General features: G+C 55.7%; 4 protein-coding genes across 6 annotated transcripts in view; 3 read left to right on the forward strand and 1 right to left on the reverse strand.

Moving 5' to 3' along the window:
* Positions 1 to 541: 541 nt before the first annotated feature.
* NPAS4 (neuronal PAS domain protein 4) lies at positions 542 to 3,618 on the forward strand. The gene is made up of 8 exons (XM_054290127.1): positions 542 to 645; positions 1,180 to 1,346; positions 1,445 to 1,581; positions 1,767 to 1,872; positions 2,012 to 2,258; positions 2,391 to 2,500; positions 2,881 to 3,016; positions 3,321 to 3,618. Exons 1-8 carry the CDS (start codon positions 545 to 547, stop codon positions 3,616 to 3,618), a joined length of 1,302 nt encoding a protein of 433 aa, XP_054146102.1. The 5' UTR covers positions 542 to 544.
* A 408-nt stretch (positions 3,619 to 4,026) lies between these two features.
* Positions 4,027 to 12,379, forward strand: RRP36 (ribosomal RNA processing 36). The gene is made up of 7 exons (XM_054290429.1): positions 4,027 to 4,233; positions 7,602 to 7,740; positions 10,018 to 10,084; positions 10,962 to 11,066; positions 11,192 to 11,266; positions 11,366 to 11,483; positions 11,721 to 12,379. The coding sequence occupies exons 1-7, from the start codon at positions 4,035 to 4,037 to the stop codon at positions 11,855 to 11,857; spliced, it is 840 nt and encodes a 279-aa protein (XP_054146404.1). The 5' UTR covers positions 4,027 to 4,034; the 3' UTR covers positions 11,858 to 12,379.
* A 924-nt stretch (positions 12,380 to 13,303) lies between these two features.
* On the reverse strand, positions 13,304 to 16,343 carry LOC128946524 (transmembrane protein 121-like). Of its 2 annotated transcripts, XM_054290392.1 has the most exons (3): positions 16,277 to 16,318; positions 15,855 to 15,961; positions 13,304 to 14,695 (listed from the first exon to the last, which is right to left on the reverse strand). In XM_054290392.1, the coding sequence occupies exon 3, from the start codon at positions 14,692 to 14,694 to the stop codon at positions 13,762 to 13,764; it is 933 nt and encodes a 310-aa protein (XP_054146367.1). In that variant the 5' UTR covers position 14,695; positions 15,855 to 15,961; positions 16,277 to 16,318; the 3' UTR covers positions 13,304 to 13,761. The 2 variants fall into 2 exon arrangements, with proteins under 2 accessions (XP_054146367.1, XP_054146366.1); XM_054290391.1 differs by lacking the exon at positions 15,855 to 15,961 and having other exon boundaries at positions 16,277 to 16,343.
* Positions 16,344 to 21,805: 5,462 nt separating this feature from the next.
* LOC128946581 (phosphofurin acidic cluster sorting protein 1-like) overlaps positions 21,806 to 22,752 on the forward strand; it is a 54,934-nt gene continuing 53,987 nt past the window's right edge. Inside the window, exon 1 of one of the 2 annotated variants that reach the window (XM_054290471.1) lies at positions 21,806 to 21,993. In XM_054290471.1, coding sequence (XP_054146446.1) covers positions 21,806 to 21,993 — 188 coding nt within the window. The remainder of the gene's footprint in view (positions 21,994 to 22,752) is intronic. The other variant, XM_054290472.1, reaches the window with a different exon arrangement.

Below are 22,752 nucleotides of genomic sequence, written 5' to 3' on the forward strand. Positions count from 1 at the left end.
CTGCCAGGAACCTACTGCAGGCCTGGGCATGGCACACTGCTCACCACCTCGGTTCTGGTGTTTCCACCTCTGTTTTCTTTCTTATCAGCTCCTTCTCCCAGCACCCAGGTCAGTCATCAGCGGTGTTGGAGAGCAGCTCCCAGTCAGGCAGACTTGACACAGGATGTTCTGCAGGGCTGGCAGGAGCTGGGCAGATGTGTGCCCCACAGGGAGATCCCTGCTGCCTTTGTCACTGCCCCCTCCTGAGCGGCAGGTTTGCTTTCAAGACCCTGGCTTCCTTTTATTACTTCCCCTCTCAAATTTCAACTGCTTGCAAGGGCTATTTTTAGCAGCCTGCCTTCTAAAAATAGCCCCGAGCTGTTTGGAGTTGCGTCACAAGAGGTAATTCTCGCCCCTGAGTGGCTTGGCCTCTGCACCCCAGGAGGCTACAAAAGGAGGCCGGGAGCAGCAGGGTCAGCAGGTTCAGCCACAGCCGCAGGCGAAGGAGGCAGCGGTTCCCTGCCCGCGGTTCCCTGCCAGCCCCAGGCATCCCAGCCCCGGCAGCATGACCATCTTCTGCAGCCACTGCCACCGGCCACTGCAGGCAGAGATGAGCTGCCTGCCCGCCAGGGCCAAGCAGGCGCCCAGCGCCCCGAGGCCCTTCAGGTGAGCTCTCTCCCACCTCCTGCCCTCCCTCAGGGCCGGGATGGCCTCCCAGAACCCCGGGATAGCTGGTGCAGGCTCTGATGGCCCTTGCAAGGTGCTGACACCAGCCTGGGACAGCGGCACTGCCAGCCAGTGCATGAGGAGGAGGTGCAGGAATTTGGAGGGCAGAGGTATTTTAGGTGGTTTAGGAGGAAAGGCAGATTGTACTGGGCTGGGGTGCACGTTCCAGCACCGGATGTACTATCCATCCTTGTGGGAAGGTTGTCACTTGGGCTCCCCACCAAGGCACAGGTCATTGTCCAGCCTGGTGCCCAGCAGGAGAGGCACAGCCATACCAGAAGCGTCTGCCCCTGGCTAGGCTGGAGCACCTCTGCCTGTGCCCACAAGGTTTGCTCTCCTAGAGGCAGCAGCTGGCGCAGGTGCTGAGCATCTCCACTCCACATCCCCGAGCTGGCAATTCTTCCCACAATGACAGGCAGGGAGTGCTGTCCCCTCCCCTCCCTGGACACATGTCTCAGATGGTTGGCTTTGCAGGTCAACCAAGAGCGCTTCCAAGGCTCGCCGAGACCAGATCAATGCGGAGCTGCAGGCGCTGCGCTCCCTGCTGCCCATCTCTGCCCAGGAGAAGGAGCGGCTCTCCTACCTGCACACCATGGCCCTAGTGTGCCTCCGCCTGCGGGGGGCTCAGCTCTTCCCTCCAGGTACCCTCAGCTCTGCTGCACTCCACACTCCCTTGGCTCTGTGTGGGGCACTGCCCCTGCCTCATCCAAGACAACTCTTCACCCTCATCCCCCTGCAGGCTTGGCTCCTCCTACAGGACCGGCCCTCGGCACAGAACTACTCTCCCTGCTCCCGGGGTTTCTGCTCGTGCTCTCAGCAGACAGCAAGCTGGTCTACATCTCAGAGAACGTGGCTCAGGTCCTGGGCCTCTCTGTGGTAAGGCCTGCTCACTGGGCATTTGCAGTCACCGTCCCCGTACCCATCCTGGTGCTTTCATTGCCTGCACGGCACGCTTCCCCAGCAGACGCTGGGCGGTGGCTGCAGCAGGCTGTGCACCCACGATGGCAGCCAGGGCCCACTGAGACAGGCACAGTCTCTGAGGGCAGCCCTCTGTTTGTCAGGTGGAGCTGCTCGCCCAGGGGGACACGCTCTTTGACATCCTGGATGGGCGAGTGGGAGAGGATGTGCACAAGAAGCTCCTCCTTGCCCGGGAGGAGCCTGGCAGGGGTAAGGGAGGCCTCAGTTGGCATCTCATGGATCTTGCCATCCTGCTCTGGCCCTTGGCTGTGATTCCAGAGCAGGGCCAGCCCTGCTGGGAGCAGAGTGAGGCAGCTCCTGACACTCTGATCGGTGCGTTTCCCTGCAGAAGTCACTTTTGTCAGCGAGATGCGCACGTCCAAGGCCTTCCGGCTGCAGCACGGGGGCAATCGGGTGGTGGCAGTGTGCGGGCGCTTTGTGGCCCTGCACTGGCCACCCTCCCCCTCCAGCACAGCCTTCCTGGCTCTCTGTACACCCCTTGTGCAGTCACCCACAGATGGCGAAGCTGCTTCCCAGGATGACATATTCCAGAGCATGCATCTCCTGGACATGACGTTTATTGATGTCACGGAGAGGTGAGGGGTGCCTGCTCGCACACAGCCCCAGCTGTCCATGTCAGGCAGCAAGAATAATTCTCTTCACAAAGCCTGCCTATGGGATGCAGGCTCCGTACAGCACTCAGTCCCCACTCCCCTTGTCTTCGCCAGTGTCACCTACCACCTCGGCTACCACCGGGAGGAGCTGGTCGGTCAGTCGTGGTACAGCCTCCTGCACCCTGAGGATGCTGAGCTGGCAGCTGCCCAGCACAGGGCCCTGGGTGAGTGTCACACCCAGGAACGTGCGTGCTGTCCCCTGGCCCAATGGTCTGGTTATGCCTGAAACGTGGCTATCCAGGACAGCAGTGCCAAAGTGAATTCAGCCCTCCCTGTTGTGAGTCCCTGCTCCAAAAATGATGAAGCGGGGAAGTGATTACACACCCTATACACTGTCTATAAGTAGTTTCCAAACTGGGAGTGGGCAATCCTGCTTTGCCACGGTATACAGAAGAGGGACAAGCCCACCTGAGGCCCATCTCTGTGTTGCTTCTGTCCTGCTGGGGCCGGCGGCAGAGCCCACCGGGGCAGCCTGCGGGGCTCTCCCGGCACCCTGGGGCCGTGCCCTGCTGCCGGCTCACGCAGCCCCTTCCCTTGTCCGCAGCGCTGGGCGCCGGGACCGGGCCGGCAGCGGGGACCGCCGTGCTGCGAGTGCTGCGCAGGGACCGCGCCTGGAGCTGGCTGCGAGTGTGGGCGCGGCGGGACGGCGCCTGCATCACCTGCACCTGCCGCTGCCTCAGGTGAGCGGGATCCCGGGGGGTGGTTCTGCATCACCTGCACCTGCCGCTGCCTCAGGTGAGCGGGATTTGGGGAGGCGGGGCTGCATCACCTGCAGCTGCCGCTGCCTCAGGTGAGCGGGATTTGGGGAGGTGGGGCTGCATCACCTGCAGCTGCCGCTGCCTCAGGTGAGCGGGATTTGGGGGGTGGTTCTGCATCACCTGCAGCTGCCTCAGGTGAGCGGGATCCCGGGGGGTGGTGCTGCATCACGTGCACCTGGCGCTCAGCCAGGGTCCCCAGGCTGTCGCTTACCCCGTGTCCCCGCAGGGAGGAGGAGGCCGCCCACCTGCGCTCCCGGCAGCCCCGCGCCGCCGCGCCGCCCGCGGGCCGCGATGTGGCCCGGCTGGCCGAGCAGCTCCGCGCCCTAGCCGACAGCCTCTCGCCGCCCGCCGCCGTGCCCTGCCGCTGGCCCCGTCCCGAGGAAGCCGAGGACGATGCCTCTGTCTGCCTTGGGAACTCTCTGCTGCACCCTCCTGCCCAGTTCCTTCGGCTTCCCTTCGAGCAGAAAATAGGGTGCGACATTCCAAGTGTGCTCCCACAGGCGTGGAGTGCTCAGAGGTGCTGACACCCCTTGGTGTGCTGGCTGTACCTGCCCTAATGCAGGCCGCTGTGTGTAACCACATTTCAGCCTGCTGGTCGCTTCTGACAGCTGCAGGTGATCCAGCTGGAGGCCATGGCAAACCTTCGTTTAAACTTGGCGCTCGCATTAGAAACTTAGTCCGGCCTGCGATAAACCCGCCACCAGGACGGCTCAGTCCAGCAGCGCAAAGATCTTGCACTTAAAAACACTTACTGACTACTTAGTTGGGTATTGCCAGGGCCTTTGTGTACATAACCCGTTCGTCAGAAAGAAAGGATTTTTTGCTTAAAAAAAAAAAAAAAGGGAAAAAAAAAAAAGACAATAAAAACAGCGCTCCCCCACGTGACCGCCTCTGCTCCGCTTCCGGTTCCGCCGGTGCCGCGCGGGCCGTTCCGGGGGCGATGGGGCCGCGCCGTGAGGGACCGGCATGGGGACGGGGACGGGGACGAGGACGAGCCGCCTCCGGCGTCGCCACAGACAGTGAGGAAGAGGCGGCCGCGGAGCAGGCGCTCGGGAGGAGGCTGGAGCCGGCGGAGGAGAGCTCTGGCTCCAGCGACGAGAGCGACGACGGCGGGAGCGTGGCGGGGGCTGGCGGGAAAGGTGAGGGGAACCGGTGGGAGCGACTCGGGAAAGGCGGCAGCCTCGGCTCGGTTTAGTGGGAAAGGAGCTGCCGAAGAGCTCGGTGCGGTATCGTATCCCAGCTCCTGCCCAGCTGAGCAGCTCAGGATCAGCAGCAGGGTTGGGTGAGAGGTCCCTGGAACAAACTCGTGTAGGGGCCGCTTGTCCCCGGTGCGGAAAATCACAGAACCATAAATTGATTTGCTTGGAAGGGGTCTTAAAGCTCACCCATTTAACTCCACCCTCATCTGGCTCGAGGCTGGGTTGCTGTGGGAGATGTCACACGTCTCGGGGACAATCTGTGTGCCAGTTCAGGTGTGCAGGAGCTGGAGAGGCCCTGGCAGCACAGCAGAGGGGAAGGAGCAGGCGATGCCCGGCTGTGTGGGCTGAGGGCCGGCATGGGGGCTCTCATCCACTGCAGCAAACACAGTTTGGTTTCCCTGTCTCAGAACGATCCCAGTGAGAATGAAAACCTTACAAAAAATACAGCAAAAGCCCTTGAAGGGAATCGTGAGGGAGTGGGCATTGGTGTTAGCTGCAGGGCACAGCACAGCGTGTCACAGTGTGAGGAGTCACTGATTCCTTGTGAAAGGTCTCCAGGGTGTGTCTGTGGGGGAGGCACATCTCTGCAGGTGAGGTTTTGGCAGTGGGGTTCAGAGGTGGGCAAGGTGCCTCACCATCTGTTGTAGGCATTTTGTTTTCCTCTGGTGAGTAAAGCTCAGAGAGAGGATCACTGGCAGGCACTCTGTCCTTCCCACAGCTGGATGGGAATGGGAACAGCAGCTTTGCTTTTGCCATCTGTCAGGGCACTCTGTGATCTTGTTTCTGGAGCAGGAGGAGTTCTGTTGGAGTCCAGCCCCGATTCTGTCTTAGCAGGGAAGGACTGGGCACACATCAGGCATTTCTTCAGCCCATCTGTGTGCTCTGCAGGTTGTATAGCTCCCTGCAGGTTCAGCTGAGGAAGGCATAAGGTGTCCATGTGCCACAGGAGTCTGTGGGAGGAGAGGAAACACAGGAGGCTGTGCTTGAGAGCAGGAAATGCCCCTGTTATCTGCAGGTAACAGTAGCTTATCAAGAGGTGCAAAAAGAAGGAAACAATCCACAAAATAATGGATGAAGGGGAAAAGTGGCAGGAGGGAAAATTAAATGGAGAACAGAGACAGCAGAGAACAGGTAAGTTATATACTAAGGGGACAAAAGGAATGAAAAAATTGGGAAATTAAGTCCTCAAGCAAGAATGCAAGGAACAAGGAAAATAAGGTAATCCTGCCTTTTTAACCAAAACCTTTTCACACACACAGTTGCCAAATCTGCTGCCCAGCAGTGAATGCCTGCTGGGACCATTCACTTCTGCTCCACAACAGGCTTCTTTTCTTTATAGTGATGTTTTTATCCCTGTGAGTGGTTAATTCAATCTCCTAGAAACAGGCAGTAGGATGTGTCTTGTGGACTGATAGTACCATGTAGAAATAATTTTCCCTATCAGGTTTTAGGTAGTCAGGTTTGGTCTCCTGTACCAGTGATGAAATACTTTATCATGGAAACTCTGCATGTCTTTGCTTTGTCTGATTTATACCAGATCTCCTTTTGGCATCATTTTACATGGTGTCTTTATCTCATTTTCATTGAAGTCTTTGCTGTGTAAACAGCATTGTTTTGGAATTTCAGCCAAGTGGAATATTGGAGTGCAAGTGATGGTGCCTTGTCTTCATCAAGTGCTGAGAGTATCTTCCACATCATAATTCCTTTCTTTTAATGCTTTATTTGTCCTTTTGGCTGTCCTTGTTCAGGATTTGGATGGGGTGGGTGTTTAGGGGAATGAAATCACGCTGTATTCACATTTCCTTTGTCCCTTGTGCAGCAGACTGGATAGTCCCTGCTCCTGGACCCCACCTCAGAGCACTAATGAGTATCATCAGAGCAGAGTTCCTGAGCGTTTGGAGCAAGCAAAATGAAAACATTTACTGAGGCAGCTCTTGGCTGTGCCCATGATGTTTTCTGGATGATGAGAGTTGTTTCTGAAGGTCCTGGTTATTGCCAGGATGAGAGTGCTTGGGATGAGTCCATGCTCTGAGCCAGTGTGACTGACTGACCTCATGTTCCTTCCTGGATTTGGCAGAGTGCACACAAACCTCGCTCGTGGGACAGGGTTTTGTGTTTGTGTGGGAAGGGTTTGGGAGTGAGTGGGCTACAAGAGCAGCTTGTGGGGCACCTGGTATCCAGCCAAGGTATCAGACAGGCTGTGATGGTCCCTGTTGGGCCACACTTGGTGTGTTTTGTATTGCAAAGGCTCAGAAAGACCGTGTGCCTGTCACTGCTCAGGGGTGCTGAGCAGGCAAACACCACCTCAGTCAGTTTGCCAAGGCTTTCTGTCGCAGAAAGGATCTTTCCATAGGATCTTTCATGGAAAATCCTTTCCTTAGGATTTTTTCTCCTGAGAAATTGAGAGGCCTCAGGAACAAAATGTAAACATTGATTATCTGCTGCTGTGGAATGCAACAGGTGCATCTGTGATTGCTCTCATGTGGTTGTTTCTAATTAATGGCCAATCACAGCCCAGCTGGCTCGGATAAAGAGCCAAGCCACAAGCCTTTGTTATCATTCTTTGCTATTCTATTCTTAGCTGGCCTTCTGATGAAATCCTTTCTTCTATTCTTTTAGTATAGTTTTAATGTAATATATATCATAAAATAATAAATCCAACCTTCTGAAACATGGAGTCAGATCCTCGTCTCTTCCCCAGCCCAAAAACCCCTGTGAACACGGTCACAGCTTTCCCTTCCAGAAGGGACACAGTGCAAACCCCGAGTGGAATGAGCATATCCAAGTGCTGACTGAAGAAATGCTTTCAGTTGTTGGTTCTGAGCACCTAGAAGTATAAATCTAGAATAAAGAATAGTATGATAATATTTTTGCATTCTGGTTATAAGAAGCATTAAAGGTTACTGATATTAAGGGATATTAAAGAAACATTAAAATAGGAAAGTCAGGACTGAGAGGTGCCCCCTCAGAATTCACAGTGCCCAGTGTAGAGCTTGCACTGCTCTTTGTGCCAGGCAAACACTTTGTACTGGTCTTGTGTGTGCTGTTGAGTGGAGAAAGAAGCAAAGACACTCTGGGGAGAGGGGAGGCTGCTCTGTTCTGGTGGTGGGGACTGAAGTGATCAGTGGCAGAGGAACCAGAGGCTGAGAGATGCAGGGGTTTCTCCCTGCTGTGCAGTTGTACAGGGATGGCACCACTATGCTTGTGTCACTGTCCCAAGCTCTGAGGCATCCCTCTTGGTGGAGTCTGGGGGTGAGAAGTGCCTTGAGGAGCTGTTCAGCTCAGGTGTGCCCTGTGCTCTCTTCCAGGTCAGTCTGACATGTCTTTTGAGGAGCTCCTGCGGGTGCAGAGTGATGCCAGGACCAGAGTGAGCAGGAAGGTGCCTGGTGGGAAGAAAACTGCAAAGCCTGCCAAAGCTACACTGAAGCAGCAACAAGGCAAAAAGGGGTAAAGAGGCTCTTTTGTGATCAGAAAAACGTGTGTGTGCGCTCTCTGCATCCCAGAAATTACACTGGGAGCTCCTCACAGCAGTGGTGTTGCCTTGGAGCTGGCATAGATCTCCTTTAATGTACTGGACAATAATGCCTGTCACTATATTTCATTTGGGAATGGTCTGGTGCTGTTTTCGGAGCTCTTAATATCCGGTCCTCTTCAAATCCCCAGCAGCCACCTGACAGTTAAACTGGCACTCACTGCCTTTATACCCTCTAAATTAAGGCACTTGTAACCCTTGGCATGGTGTGCCTCTCAAGCTCTGTGACAGTGTCCACTGTGACCTGAAATCATTGCCCTGCTGGTTCCTAAACCCCTTCCAGCTTATCAGTATCTCCTGCCTGGCTCTCACTGCCTGGACTTACAGTCACAGACAATTGTTCTGCAATTCCATTTATCCTTCTGTGGCTGTCTCATCTGTGGCTTTTCCATGTTCATTTTCCTTTATTCCCTCTCTACAGCACTTGCCATCACAGACTTTTCCCTGTATTCATCACAACAAAAGCTATCTTACCTTTTTACAGTTCTCCCCAGGCCCCCACTGCTAACAGCAATACCCTTACCCCTTATTTGCAGTAATTAGGTAGTTTTCAATCCTCAGAGTGGCACCCAGGTGGTTTGAATGGGTTTCCTCTCTTACACTGGCACTCCCTATCTTATTTCTGAACCTCTGCTCAATGCACAAGCAGAGAACACAAAATACCTTTCTCCTGCACAAAGCAGAGAACACAAAATACATTTCTCCTGCCATAAAGAGTTGGTTAGGATAATGCTTCTGCTTTACTTTTTACCCAGGACTCTGGGGGATTTTGTGTAGTGCAACATCATCTCTCAGTGTCTCTATTTCTGCCACACAGTTTGCATAATTCTGCTTTTGTTTAATTCCTCTAATCCTTTAAGTAATGTATTGCTGGAAATCCCACATGCTTTTTCTCTCATGTTTTTGTTATGGAAGTGAGCTTCTCAAAGAAAGGGCTTCAGGGAATTCCCTGGCACTGAGCTCTTTCAGCAGTGACTCCAGAGCATTGTGCAGGGTTGTAGCCTCAGAGGATGTGGGAATACACGGAGCACTGCCCTGAGAGGGATTTGGAAAACCTGTGCCTGTGGGGTTGTGGCTGGCTGTGGGTGCTCTCAGCAGGTGTCCCTTAGCAAGTCTGCTGTCAGCAGAAACATGGGAGGAGTAGCTGCTCCACAGAGGGCTGTGGTGCCATTCCATGAGACCTGGGCAGGCTGGGCACAAAGAAGCTCCTGGAATTCAGCAATAGTAAGGGCAGGCTCCTGCAGAGAAGGACCTGGGGGTCCTGGTGGACAATGAGCTGTCCTTGGGCCAGCCCTGCCCTGGGGGACAAGAAGGCCAACAGGATCCTGGGCTGCATCAGGAGCTGCAGTGCCAGCAGGGCAGGGAGGGCATCCTGCCCCTCTGCTCAGCCCTGGGGAGGCCAGTCTGGAGTGCTGTGCCCAGTTCTGGGATCCTCAGGACAGGAGAGATGTGGAGCTCCTGGAGAGGATGAATCCACTAGAGGGCAAAAAAACCCCAAAAAAACATTAGGGAACTGGAGCATCTCTCCTGTGACAACAGGTTGAGGTAGCTGAGACTGTTTAGCCTGGAGAAGAGATGATGAGAGGGGACCTTATCACTAGAAATATGTAAAGGGCAGGTGTCAAGAGGATGGGGCCAGGCTCTTTTCTGTGGCATCCAGTGACAGGACAAAGGGCAATACAGAAACACAGGGAATTTCACCTGAATATGAGGAAAAGCTTCCTCACTCTGAGGGTGACTGAGCACTGAAAGAAGTGCTCAGTGAGGTTGTGGAGTCTCCTTCTCTGGATTTATTTAAAACCCACCTGGATGCAATCCTGTGCAATCTGCTGTAGGTGACTCTGCTTTAGGAAAGGTTCCTTCCACCCCCAGCCATTCTGTGACTTCATGAGAGGAATAATCAGTACTACACATTTATTGATGCAGGTGGTGGTTTTTCACTTGATACAGAGGAGCTGTTCCAGGTTCTTGGTAGGGTTGTTTTAACCACATTTTGATATATTTGGTTGTTGTAACCTTCTGTGGCTTTTGACTGAGCCACCTCTTTGCTTTCTATATCATGGTAAGGATTGAGCTGGGAGAATCTCTTGTGCAGTAATGTTTTTCTGAGGGTCCAGATGACCTCCCAGCATATTAGCTTGGGCCTCATTCTGGCATTTGCTCCTCTTAAATCCATTTTTTCTTGTTTTCAGGCCACTGGAGATGTCAGCCAAGAAGCCTGTACCTTTCCTGAGACAAGTGGTCCCTGTTAGGAAGAAGGTGGGTGCTGCCCCTCCCCAGCTCAGGGCTTGCCTTAGTGCTGCTGACAGGGCACACACTTGGAATGGGGCTGCTGCAGGTGGCACTGGCTGCTTCTGGAGGACAGGGCTGGACCATGGGGAGTGCAGGCAGTGACAGTGTTTCCATGGGGAGAACCACTTGGCACACACTGGGAATGGGGCTGCTGCAGGTGGCACTGGCTGCTTCTGGAGGACAGGGCTGTGCCATGGGGAGTGCAGGCAGTGACAGTGTTTCCCTGGGGAGAACAATGGGTGGGTTGGAGCTGCTGCAGGTTGAGAGTTTGTGACCCAGATGTTTCTAGAAGGTGCAATGACAGCCACCAGTGACAGTTCCACTGCAAACCATGGTCATTGTTCTAATCCCAGAAGTTCAGATGTCCATCTACTTTCCAATCTGAATCTTACTTTTGACTTATCATTGCTGGATCGTTGGAATATGGTAATTTCCACAGTTAGAGACCTCTTTGTCCCACCCTTTTTGCATGGCCTGACCCAGTTAATCTGTGAAAATCTGGATAGGTATGAGTTCCCAAATCCATCACCTTGACAACACACATTTAGCCAGCTCTTGGTCTGGGAGTTGCAGGTGTTTGACAGCAGCACTCCTGCTGTTATTCTTGGCTATTCCTGGGTGGCAGACTGGCACATGGAGATGTCTGTTGCATGATGAACTTGATGCAGGCATGACTTTGGGGATGCCACCTTGACCATTGTACTCAATCTATGCCAACTTCAGATATTTCAGTGGTGGGAGCATCACATTGCTGGGGAAAAAAATTGGCTAATCCGTGAAGGGAGAGTCAGCAGGCTGTTAACAGGGTAACACTGGCTACAGCTCTTGCCTTCCCTGCTGACAGGTCCAGAGAGACCCTCGATTTGATGACCTGTCTGGAGAGTACAAGCCTGACATATTTATGAAGACCTACAGCTTCCTGGACAGCATCAAGAAGCAGGAGAAGGAGGTGATGCTCTGTGCCTGTCCTTGCCTGGAAGATCCTTGCTTGGCAGGGGCTACTTCAAAGGCTTTTCACAGGGGAGGGGACAGGCAGGCAGTGATGCAGCTTTCTGCTCTCTTCTTCTTCTTCAGATGGTTCAGAAGCAGCTGAAGAAATGCCGGAACGTGGAGCAGAAGGAGAAACTCCAGCGGCTCCTGAACCGTATGGTGAGTTCAGTGAGCAGCTCCTCTCTGGGGGCACTGGCAGAGAGGATGTGTCACCTGAGCTCTGCCTCAGTGCTGACACAGGCCATCCTTCTTGTACAGACACAGCAGGAACAGGCACAGAAAAAACAGCAGAAGCTGAGAGAGAGGGAGCTCTCTTTGAAAAGACAACAGAGGGAATTGGCCAAGCAGGGAAAGAAACCTTTCTTCCTAAAGAAATGTAAGTACTCAGAGTGAGCATGCTGCAGGGGGATCTAGAGGGAGAACTGCTGGCAGGAATTCAAGCTCTGGGAGCAAGGTGTCCATACCATCCCACACAGCTGTGGGGGAATTGTTCCAGTGCTGCTGCTCAAGGGAGAAGCTAAGCCTGGACCAGGGAGGGAGAGGTGGGAAGGGGCTGCTCTGTAGAGATGTTCTGGGGCTTCAGTTTAAAAGTCGATTTCCTTCTCCTCTGCAGCTGAGAAGAAGAAATTGGAGCTGGCTGAGAAGTATGCAGAGCTGAAGAGGAGTGGAAAGCTGGAGAGCTTCCTGAACAAGAAGAGGAAGAGGAATGCCATCAAAGACAAGCGCCATCTGCCCTCACAGAAGAACTAGTGACTGTTGGACAGTCGTGCTGTTGTCTGGCACTGGCTCATTCTGCCTTGGCCAGGCCTGGAGGATGGGTATCCCTCTTCCCAGGACCTGCCTTCCAGAGTGCAGTGATGCTGTAAGGCAGCAGAGCAGGGGCAGAACTGAAGGAACTACTTTCTTTTCATAGCTGAAGTATCTGCTTTGCTTGTGGTGTAGATCATGCCTGGGTGGTGACAAGTGTGTCATGCAGATGCTGATGGTGATGACAGCTGTCTTTGCCCTTGCACCTGCTCATTTCCAGCTCCAGCAAGGAAAGTCTGAGTCCTGCCCTGCGCTGCTGGCTCTACTCCAGGTTCTCTCAGACTTCCACTGAGGCAGAAAAGGATGTGGGACAATCCCTGCTCAGAGCAGCAACCCTGACTTCAGATCAGGTTGCTCAGGGCTGCTTTGGTGGGATCTGGTAATGTCCAAGGACAGATGCCTTCACGTCTCTTGGCCTCTGCTCTACTGCTTCAGGTTCTCAAGATGGAACTTCTTGTTCTCTCATCCAGGAACCTGTTTTTACTTTATTCCCACTGTCAGTCTGTTCCAGTCAAAAGTGTTTGACCTCAGGGGAGTCAGTGCCTCTCTCCAATATCCCACCAGCCCTCTTGCTTCTCCTTGTTCCTTTTTTCCCCTGTCTGCCATGGCTGAGCTGACAAGGGGATGGCTCAGGTAACCCTAGTGTGAGAGGTCAGAGTGTGCTGGGACAGTGCCTGGGCACAGCTGTGCTCTGTGGGTGGCCATGGGTGTTTGGGGGCTGGGGACAGCCTTGCTGGGAGCAAACATGGAGCAAGGAGCAGGTCAGCCAGCCTGAGGGTGTTGCTGAACCACTTACCTCCACTCTAATTCCTGTGGGTGATGCAAGTTCTGCTCTGGTGAGGGGACTTAGTGGAACTGGGGGAAGGCAGTAGCCATGGGATGTGCCAGCTTGGCAAGTGACCTGCTGCCAGGGTCTCACTGAGGGGTCCCTCCTCAGCATTTCTGAGTCCCTGTGTCCCCATCCCCTGCTGCTTGTAGGTCTGCTGCAGCAGGTGCACCCCCAAAGTGGTCCTGCTTTCCCCTCCTGCCCCTCTCCACATGCTCTGCAGACACCCAGTCACACAAGGCTCCCAGAAGAGGGGGGAGATTGCCTGCTGGCAGGGACACAGACAGGAAAAGGCTGCAGGGCTCAGGTCTTTTATTGCAAAGAGGGAGATACAAAAAAAGGACAGTCACCCCTTTTTGGGTCCCCCCAAGCCTGCAGCTGGCTGAGAGGGGTGACAACAGAGGGAGGCCCAGGCCTTGCTCCCCCTGCATGGGGACCTCAGCTCACACAGTGGGGAGCAGGCTGCTGCCAAGGACCACACTGGAGCCAGGGCCAACCACAACAGAAAAGTGGGTGACCCGCTGTGTCCCCATGCAGCAGCCAGAGAGCAGTGCTGCACAGGGAGCCTGGCACCGGGTGGGGCTGCCTGGCCTCATCCAGACACACCTCATGGCAGGCAGTCCTGGCCTCATCCCCTGCTCTGCTGTTTTACCAGGTGGGCTGCTGAGCTTCCAAACTGCCCTGCAGCCTTGCAGAGGGTGCTGGGGTTCCAAACTGCCCTGCAGCCTTGCAGAGGCTGCTGAGGTTCCAAACTGCCCTGCAGCCTTGCAGAGGGTGCTGGGGTTCCAAACTGCCCTGCAGCCTTGCAGAGGGTGCTGAGCTTCCAAACTGCCCTGCAGCCTTGCAGAGGCTGCTGTGGGGGCCCTCGCCATGCGCCCCTTGGGGCCCTGAGCGGTTTCACCCAGGGAAGGAGGGAGCAGGGTGGTTCCCCTCTGTCCAGGCAGGGAGCTCCACAGCCTGCCCCGGGCCTGTGGCTCCAGCCAGGCGTGGGGATGGCCAGGCTGTAGCTCCTGCTGCCCTGTCACGTGTTGTCCCGGGCCAGCTCCTCGGGGCAGGCAGGCTGGTCCCGGGCCTTGCGCAGCCCCGAGGGCGGCTGGGCCGGGGTGCTGGGCTGCGCGTCCGGCCCCGGGGGCGCGTGGTGCTGGTGCCGCTGGTACTGCACGAACATGCAGACCTTCATGCCAATGGCCAGCATGTTCTTGCCCATGAAGATGCTGGAGACCCGGGCATCCCTGAAGAAGACCATGTTGCTGCCTCGGATGAAGATGGTGGCGATGTTGACGGTGAGCATGCTGAGCATGGGGTAGAGCATCATGCGGTGCGGCACGATGCCGATGCCCTGCATGCTGATCTCGCACAGGGACACGCAGGGCAGGACCAGGAGCAGGATGTAGCAGTAGAAGAACATGATGCCCTCAGCCCAGAGGGGCAGCCCTTTCTTCTGGGGCTCCCACAGGTTGGCCTGGATGTCCAGCACATCCAGCATGTCCACAATGACCCAGAAGAGGCGGTTGCGGAGATCCTCCTTCTTCTTGAACGTTCTGACGTACTCCATGTGCTCTGTGGCCACCAGGAGCACGTAGAGAGCTGGGATGCAGATGGAGAGCAGCAAGGTCAGCGCTTTGCGGGCGATGAGATCCAAGCTTTTCCGGTCAGCTTTGTAATTCTGGTATACAAAGTAGACTTTGATCTCCAGAACGAAGACGTAGAGGAACCAGAGGATCATGGCGTATCCTCGCTTGGCTGTCTTTACCTCTGCCCCAACCCAGATAGCCACGTAGCGGAGCACCAGCAGGAAGCAAATGTCACCCACTGCCACCATGACACAGATGCCCAGCTTCCTGGAGCCCTGGCTCTGCTCCACCAGGTAGGCATCCATGAGGACGAGGCTGGTCATGATGAGCACTGTGGAGAGGCACACATGGGGCTTGCTGACAGGTGGTGGGGGAACCATCCTGCACAGAGGAACAGGCAGGGTCATCAGGAAGTTGCTGAGATTTCCTAGTCCCACCCTTGGGCCCCCTTCTGCCACCCTCTCCTCAACAGCTGTGAGTGGCTGAAAGAAGGGAGGGAGCCATTCATAGATTTCTCCCATCCTATGTGCCTGGCTTGTTCCAAACCTGCAGGTTTCTAGCCAAAGAGCTCCCGAGACCCGCCAGGCCATCCTGGTGGCATGTGCTGGCTGAAAGCCAGCTCCTAGGAAGCACATGGTGGGGCAGGCTGGACACTTGGGATGCATCAAGCACTTGGAATCCCACTGCCTTTTCTGGTAGCTCATCACACTGACTGGCCTCTGCCACCATGTACATGCCTTATTTTCCATGGGATTTCCCTGCTTTTATTTTCCCCCCACAAGGCAAGCTAAGACTAGACTTACATGTTTAACCCAAGCAGGCCCTTAAATGCTATGATCCAGGACTGCTTTTTTTAGTCTCTTTATTTTTATGCACAGCACAAGATGAAGCCTGGGTTTTTTTAGCCTGGCTGTCTTGTGGGGTGGGAGGGAAAAATTGGCCAGATATTCAGTTTCCTTCAGGTTCACACCCCCTGAGAGCTTTGCCCAGAGCTATTTGCCAATGCCCACCCTGCCCCAACACCATAAAGCAAGGAACAGCACCATGAGCCCAAAGCTCCAGCACACAAGGAGCTCTGCAACAGGCCCTGAATTTCTGTGGGATGCTCAGCTTTCCTGGGCTGGGGCAGAGCAAAGCACTGTCCCCAAAAGCTCCCTGCCTGCCTTGTGCGGCACCAGGGCTGTCAGACCCTCCCCTGACCGAGCACAGCTGCAGGCAGCTGCCTTCAGAGGCAAGGAGGGAGGACAGAGCTGGGGCCTCACCAGGCAGAGAAAAACTTGGCAGCTGCTCTGGAGGGGAGCCAGCCCCCCGGATGAAATGGAGGATGGAGCTGGGCTGATGACTGTGTGGCACAGCGCTGCCCACGCCGAGCCCGCCTCTGCCACGCCTGGGCTGTGCACGCCCGGGACACCATCCTGCTCATCCAGGGGGCAGCGTGCAGGTGGCACCTGAGCACCGAGTAGGATGGAGGCCGCACGGTTCATGGTCAGCCCCGCACACGGCCTGACACTGATGGCACAGGGCGCTGGGCACAAGCTACCTGAACTCCTGCTTTTTGGCTTTTGAGGGAGCAGGCGTCCGGCGCAGTCGTGCATCCCTGGGCCCAGCAGCATCCTGGCACGTTGCGGGAGGCAGCGAAGCCTGAACCTGTCAGACACAGGTGCCTCTCAGGGGGAGGCAGCACAGGCGGCGGGCACGGGGGAGCCCGTGGATGTGGCACATCTGGAGCATGCCACACGCCCGGCGGGGGTTCACCCCACGGCCTGCCCGAGCCTCCGCGGGGGCTGGGGGTACCCCGGGCCCCGGCCCAGCACGGGGCTCAGCCCCAGGCCCGCAAGAGCGGGGCCGCCCCGCCGAGCTCCGTGCCCCGAGCCCCCTGCCCACAGCGGCCGGGCCTGTCGGGGGCGGGCGCTGCCCTCCGGCCGCGGGGCCCGGCCTGCCGCCCCCCCGGCTCCCGCTTACCTCGGGCGGCTCCCCGGGGCTCAGGGCGGCGGCGGCGGCCCCGGGCCCGGCGCGGCATCGCCCGGCGCGGCCCGGCGGCAGCGGCAGCGGCGGTTCTGCGGCGGCGGCGGCGCTCGGCCCCTCCCGGCGGGCGGCGGGCGGGGACTGCGGCGGCCCCCGCCTCACCCCCGGGCCCGGCGCCGCCCGCCGCTCCGCCGGCTCCGGGCACCCCGGCCGGGCTCGCTGCCGCTGCCGCCCCGGGGCCACCGCCTGCATCCCCATCCGCCTCCAGCCCCGGGCAGAGCCGGACCCCGCAGGGCCGCAGCCCGGCAAAGGCCCCGGGCGAAGGAGCGGGAGGCCTGGCCTGGCAAGGATGTCAGCCCTCCGGGAGGGACTGGGGCCGCGACCGCTCCTTGCTGGGGGGAGAAGGCAGGGGAAGCATGGGCTGACACCAGCTGTGCCGGTCTGCAGGGTCCTGGAGAGCCCCAGCCTCGCCCGGCTCTGGTACAGGTGGTCTAGGGAAGCAAAGCAGGCCAGGGAAGGCAAAAGGTTTCCATGACATGGTGGACATACTTCTCTGCAACTGCTCTTCTATTAGCCTGAGCAGCTTTTTGCATTTAACTCCAAACTTTCTTCTAAGTGATTCAGGTGTTAGCTACACAGGGAAGGTTTCTCAGTGTATTTCCTCTCTGGCTTTGAAATGCTCATTGTAGATACATGTATGTTGGAAAACGGGGAAGCTCTAAGATCTGTGGAGATGGGCTATGAGCAAAACCAGATATAGACCTAAGTGCAAGTGACAGAGTGCCAGGGGAGGTGCAGCCCTCCTTGCATCCAGCTGCTGACAGAACAGCTGTAGGTCCCTGTTGGATGTAATCCCCTGGGGCATTGCCACCAGGAACATATAAATCTAACCTGTGGTGTCCTTGGGAAATGGAGACACTGGACCAGCATCCAGGCTTAGCTCAGGTGTCCCACAGTGGGTGTGGACTGGTTGATGCAGGCAGGTGGAGGGAGCAGAGCTCTGGGTTAGACAGGTGCAGCAAGGTAAGGAGTTTGGCTGTGGGAGCATTCTCCTAACCCAGGAATAAACAGCAATCCCAGAAGGGCTGGAAGAGCAGGGAAACAAAGCAGCCAAAGCAACTTGCCTCCAAAAATGAAAGGAGACCTTGCAACTCGAGTGGAGAGCAGCGAGAGGCACAAGAGGGCAAGCTGACACTGCAGAAATCTTCTTTCCCCCAGGACACAGAAGCACTGGCTCTCCCTATCCCAGCAGTCTCCTGCAGGATGCAGGAGGAGCAAAGGGCCTCTGTCCATGCAGGCACCTAGGGAGGGGGACACCACAGAGGTATCCACATGACAGAGGTGAGAGAGGGCTGCTGGAGGAACCTACCAAGCAATGGGGCTAAAGACAAGATGATTCATCCATGAGCTGGAATCATAAAACCCCTGAGTCTCCACTGGAGACTAGGACAGGAGGTGACAACATTTGTGTGGGAAGCAGTAAAGAGCTGCTTTGACAAGGCACATAAAAATCAGGAGCCAGAGCAAGAACAGATATTTGTGTGCTTCTCTAGAACACGATGCTGGAGCTGGGGTGCCAGAGTTGGTGTGTGGATGCATCTGTATCATGGATAAAATGGAAGGGAACCAGAGGGGGTACACCAGGGTTCCCAACTGCTCTCTGGCTGCTGCCAGCTCCAGACCTGGGTGGAGAAGCATCTTCAGCTTAGCCCATGAAACCTGCACTTTCAGTGCTGTGAAAAATGCATATTTTATGATTGGCTTTTTGTAAATATTAAAATGAATATTATATGTGTTGTGTTAGAATGTAAGGCTGTATTAATTCTCTTAAGTAGTGTGTTAAATATAGCTTTAGGTTATAAAAAAATGTTAAAATAGAAACTGTGCTATGTAAGATACTTTTTTTAAAGAAGACTTGCAGTGAGATAGCAGCCACAGGACACCCAAATCTTTCAGAGAAAAAGAATTTATTGCTCCATTATCAGAAGAAATTAACTTCTTCCTGCCTTAAAGGCACTGCTAGGATTCTGAGGAAGAAGCTGACACTGACCAGACAGAATCCTGTGTTTGAATGGAATTTATGCATCATGTTTGAGGTGTATGAATATGCAACAGGCTGTTGCTTTTAATGGTTAATCCTCTGTTAATGTGGGTCCTTTTTCTGGCTTGTGCTGCCCAGAAAAAGGCACCCAAGACTGTCCATAACTCTTTGTATTTATTGTCTCATATTGCCCTAATTCAAATTGTCCAAATTATTATTACTCTAATTATATCACTATTTTTATAACCCTTTTATTACTGTTAAATTTTTAAAAATTTAAAAACAAGTGATTGGCGTTTTTCACAAGTGCCTTCACTGGCACTGAAAAAGTCCCTTTTCAGAGATGGGGAAATCCATCAGTCGTGTTAACATCCCCAAAGGGGAGCTGTGGGAAGCAGAGGAAGTTTGTCAGCAAGGAACAGCAAGCTGTGGCTGTAATGGAGAAAGGCAGGCAGTGGCCTGGGGACCGTGCTGAGAGCTTCAGCTGTGACACATAAAAGAAAATAAGTAAAAAATAAGCTTTTCTGAAGGCACATTTCAAATGGGTTACCTGGATGGTGAAGAGCATTTCCCTGGTGTCCTCAAGGAAGCAAACCTCAGCAGGTGGCTGGCACACAGAAAGGTCTCAGCATAAGAGGAGCTGAGAAAGCAGCTGGATATGATGACAGCTCCACCAGCCTCTGTTTAAGCTGGAAGATAACCAGGATTTGGGACTTGCAGTGAAAAACACAGGATAATTTTGATCCCAGAGAGTGGGAAAGGCCACCATGTGTGGAAGAGCACAGCTGTGGGTAGGTCATGCTGTAGGCACAAAGTCAATATAACATGAAGACAGGAAAAAAATGAAGAGTGGGCTGTGCAGACATGCCCCCAAATAAATAAAGCACATTGAAACAGCCTGAGAACAAACATATAAATATAAATTCTTCTGTAAAAAAGCCAGAAGGCCAAAAAACCCCAAGTGAGCTGCAAGAAGTACTTGAATGGAACTGGCTGGAGGGAAAGAGGCAGAGAAGTGCACCTCAGTCCCACTGAACATCCTTCCAGGGGAAACACAGCAGAAAAGAGGAACCTCATCAACCAGAAACTGCAAGGGGTGGCTGTGACAGCTAAAGACCATTTATGACCTGGGGACCGTGCCCTGAGCTCCAACAGCTCTGAGAAAGAATCACAAATTGTAAACCATGGCACAGCCCCAGGGCAGAGCAGAGGTGGCTGGAAGTGACGGGCATCCTTCAGGAAAGGGGGAGCAGCAGGAATGCCAGCCCTTGGGAAGTGCCTGGAAGGCAGTCACCTCAGCAGGCTGCCCTGGGCTCAGCAGGGAGGTGCCTCTGGCCTCCTGGAACTGAAAACCCGGAGCACTCAATGCTAATAAAGTACCCACAGACAGCCAGGAATGGTGACTCAGACTAGAAAGCAAATGGATGAAAGCAAACAGCTGGGGAGGGACTGCAAGGGGTTTTCTCAGGGTAAATCATGACCCTACATCTAGGAAGCTTCTCTGGAGCAGGCAGCTGCTTTTGGGAAAGGCAGTGGTGATACCCAGCTGAGGTCAAACAGTGGTGGGTGAAAATGCTGTGAAAAGGGCCATGACCATTGTGTGAGTCTCTCTGACTGCAAAGCCAAGGTTTCCACATCAACTGGCAGAATGCTATGAAAATGCAGCTCATCCTTGGTCCAGCTGCTCTTACACAAAGGCCTCTGCTAAGATCCCCTAGAAGATGTTCTTAGAGAACCAAGGCTGTCAGCAAAGGTCCTCTTGTGCATTAATGACTCACTTAAAGGAAAGCAAATGCATTAAAGCAGCAATCAAGCTGTTTTGTGGGCAAGTCAGGAGGTCTGGGCAGCTCTGCTGTGATCCATGCCATTTATCATGTGCAGAAATGGGCTGGGAAGGTGGGCAGGGAACAAGAAGTAAAAGGTGGATGATGGTTCAGATTGTCCATCTAGTCAAACTGGAATCTGGTGTGAATTCCCAGCACTTACTGACCATCCTGAACCTCAACAGCGGGGCAAATGTAGACCTGACAAATGCAAGTAAAATAAAAGGTGCAAGGGATAGATTTCAAATTATACATCAGTATTCAGGAAGGTGCCCCTGAAACGTTTACTGGTAACGTTTTGAAAACACAGTACTCAAGACTGACAGTAGAAACCATGGATGTTTTAGGCTGCTTTGCAAGCTTATACTGCTGCCACTTTTCTGAGTCTAATTCCTCCACTGGCATGAGCCACATTTTACAATCTGCCTGGAATTAACACTGCATCCATGGAAAACTCTGTCACTGCTAAATGCATCAAGAAGCACAGGTCCCTGCAGAAGCTGCTGGCTTTTCTTTGATTTCTGCTTTGACCACTATTGACTTGGTTGCTTCTTTCACACAGTTTTCAGTGCAGCTCTTGGACCATTTCTGCTTCCTTTTGGGAGCCCTCAGCCAGTACCACCCTATTGTTATTATTATTTCATTTCTCTGACATCCCATTTTTTCAAGAGGCAGAGCCATTTCAGACAGATGGAGGCAAGGTACAGGAGGGGAACTTTTATGTTTTCTACCAGAACAGAGTGCACTTGTCCAGCTGCAGTGTCACAGGCTTGCCCTCACCTCTGTCCCTAGGGATGCCCTGCCCTGCACATGCTTTAAATCTGAGCTGTTGAAGCTCTGGGCACGGTCTCCAGGTCACAAATGGCTTTTGCCCATTGTTTTGCTATTTTGTGGCGGCCACCACTTGCAGTTTCTGGCCGACGAGGTTCCTCCTTTTGCTGCATTTCCCTGGAGACCTTCAGTGGGACTGAAGGGGATTTCTGCCTTCCTCCTTGTAGCGTGCTCGGAGTTCCAAAGTGTTTCGAGGAAAGAGTCAGGCAGAGGTCTCGGCTTCCTTTTGCCCTCAACCCGCCGTGCCCGCGGCTCCGGCTGCTCCGTTCGTCCTCAGGCCCATCCTCCGGCCGGCCCTGGGGTTCCCCCCTGCGGCGCTCCATGGCTCGCCATCGCCGCCACTCACGCAGGGCCGAGGCTCTGGCCAGCCCCGGGGATTCTCCGCCGCTGCCCGCTGCGGACGGACAGACGGACCAGCCCGGGCGGCAAGACGCGCACCCGACCGCGCCCCTAGGCGCGCTCCCGCGGGCGGCGGCCGATGCGCTTTAAAGGGAGCGACGCCGCGCCCTCCTACCCCCGCCAAGCCGGGGCAGCGGCGCCGCTCCCATTGGCTGGCCCCGCCCCTTCGGCCTCTCCGATTGGGCAGCGGCCGCCCCGGCCCCGCCTCCCACTCGGCTCCGATTGGCTGTTTGCCATCAGTCGCGGTCCTCGCCCTTTCTCCCGGCTCCGGTTGGCTCGTGCCCGCGCCCCGGCCGCGCTCTGATTGGTCACGGGCCGCGAGGGAGCAGGGGCGCGCGCGCGCGCGCGCGCCGGGGTGGAGGCCGTCGCTGAGGCGAGGGGCTCGCGCCGCCCCCCAGCGCCAACGGCGGCGGCGGCGGCGGGATGGCGGCGATGGCGACGGCGGCGGCGGCGAGCAGCGTGCTGGGCCCGGGCCCCGCCGCGGGGCCTCCGGCGGCGGCCGGCGGGGCGGCGGCGACAGGGACCGCGATGGCGATGGCCAGCCCGGTGCCGGTGCCGGTGCCCATGAACCTCTTCGCCACGTGGGAGATCGATCGCTCGGCGCCGAGCTGCGTGCCCAGGTGAGCCGCCCCGCCGCCGGGGCCGCGCGGAGCCCGCACACGAGCGGGGCCGGGGGGAGGAGGCGGCCCCCGCAGCATCCCCGCTCCGCGGCGGCGGGAGGCCCGGCCCCGGCAGCGGCTGATGCGCGGCGAGCCCCGGCGCGGGCGCTTGCGGCGGGAGCGGCCCCGGGGGGCGGCGGGCAGGGGGCACAGCGCCGAGCGCGGCTGCGTTGCCTCCATGTTGCAGCCCCTGGCGGGTGCGTGCCGCGGTGGCCCTGGGGCTCAGAAGGGGCTGTGTGTCGCGTATCGTCGTGGCCGTGCTCGGGAAAGCTGCCTCTGTCCCCCCGAAGTGAACGGTGATGGCCCTACAGCCGCTTCCGCGGAGCCAGGCAGTGCCCACCCGCATCCCTGGGCCTGTGTCAGCTGCGCTCCAGACCTTGGGGAGCAGCAGGAAGGATTCTCTGTGCTGCCAGCTGAACTCTGAGCTGTATCTCTGGTAGGGCTGGGAGACAAGCTGGGTGGTGTGGATGTCACCACTGTCAGTACGGCTGGGTGTGCTTGTGAGCACCTGTCACAGAGCCAGAAGGTGCCTGGTGTGTTAACGGGGTGGGTGGGTGTCCTTCGGCTCACTCATCTTACCAGACTCTCATCAGGTCTTCTCATGAGAGTTACAGGGCAGATTCAGGAAGTCACCGTGGTTCCCGTGTCTCTGGGCTGTGGTGTGTTGTCTGCAATGATGTATTCAAGTGTTTCACAAAAATTAAAGGTGTAACATTCAAG

The sequence above is a fragment of the Melozone crissalis genome, unplaced genomic scaffold (genome assembly GCF_028551555.1).
Source record: "Melozone crissalis strain CALT ecotype California unplaced genomic scaffold, PUWL_Pcris_2 ptg000081l_1, whole genome shotgun sequence".
In the NCBI taxonomy this organism is placed as follows: domain Eukaryota; kingdom Metazoa; phylum Chordata; class Aves; order Passeriformes; family Passerellidae; genus Melozone; species Melozone crissalis.

Bases quoted from the DNA above. Each gene is read 5' to 3' on its own strand.
- NPAS4 (XM_054290127.1), top strand. From the start codon at position 545: ATGACCATCTTCTGCAGCCACTGCCACCGGCCACTGCAGGCAGAGATG. The intron at 1,582-1,766 runs GTAAGGCCTGCT...TCTGTTTGTCAG, and splicing joins AGGTCCTGGGCCTCTCTGTG to GTGGAGCTGCTCGCCCAGGG. The intron at 2,259-2,390 runs GTGAGGGGTGCC...TGTCTTCGCCAG, and splicing joins TTTATTGATGTCACGGAGAG to TGTCACCTACCACCTCGGCT.
- RRP36 (XM_054290429.1), top strand. From the start codon at position 4,035: ATGGGGCCGCGCCGTGAGGGACCGGCATGGGGACGGGGACGGGGACGA. The intron at 4,234-7,601 runs GTGAGGGGAACC...GCTCTCTTCCAG, and splicing joins GGCGGGGGCTGGCGGGAAAG to GTCAGTCTGACATGTCTTTT. The intron at 10,085-10,961 runs GTGGGTGCTGCC...CCCTGCTGACAG, and splicing joins TGGTCCCTGTTAGGAAGAAG to GTCCAGAGAGACCCTCGATT.
- LOC128946524 (XM_054290391.1), bottom strand. From the start codon at position 14,694: ATGGTTCCCCCACCACCTGTCAGCAAGCCCCATGTGTGCCTCTCCACA.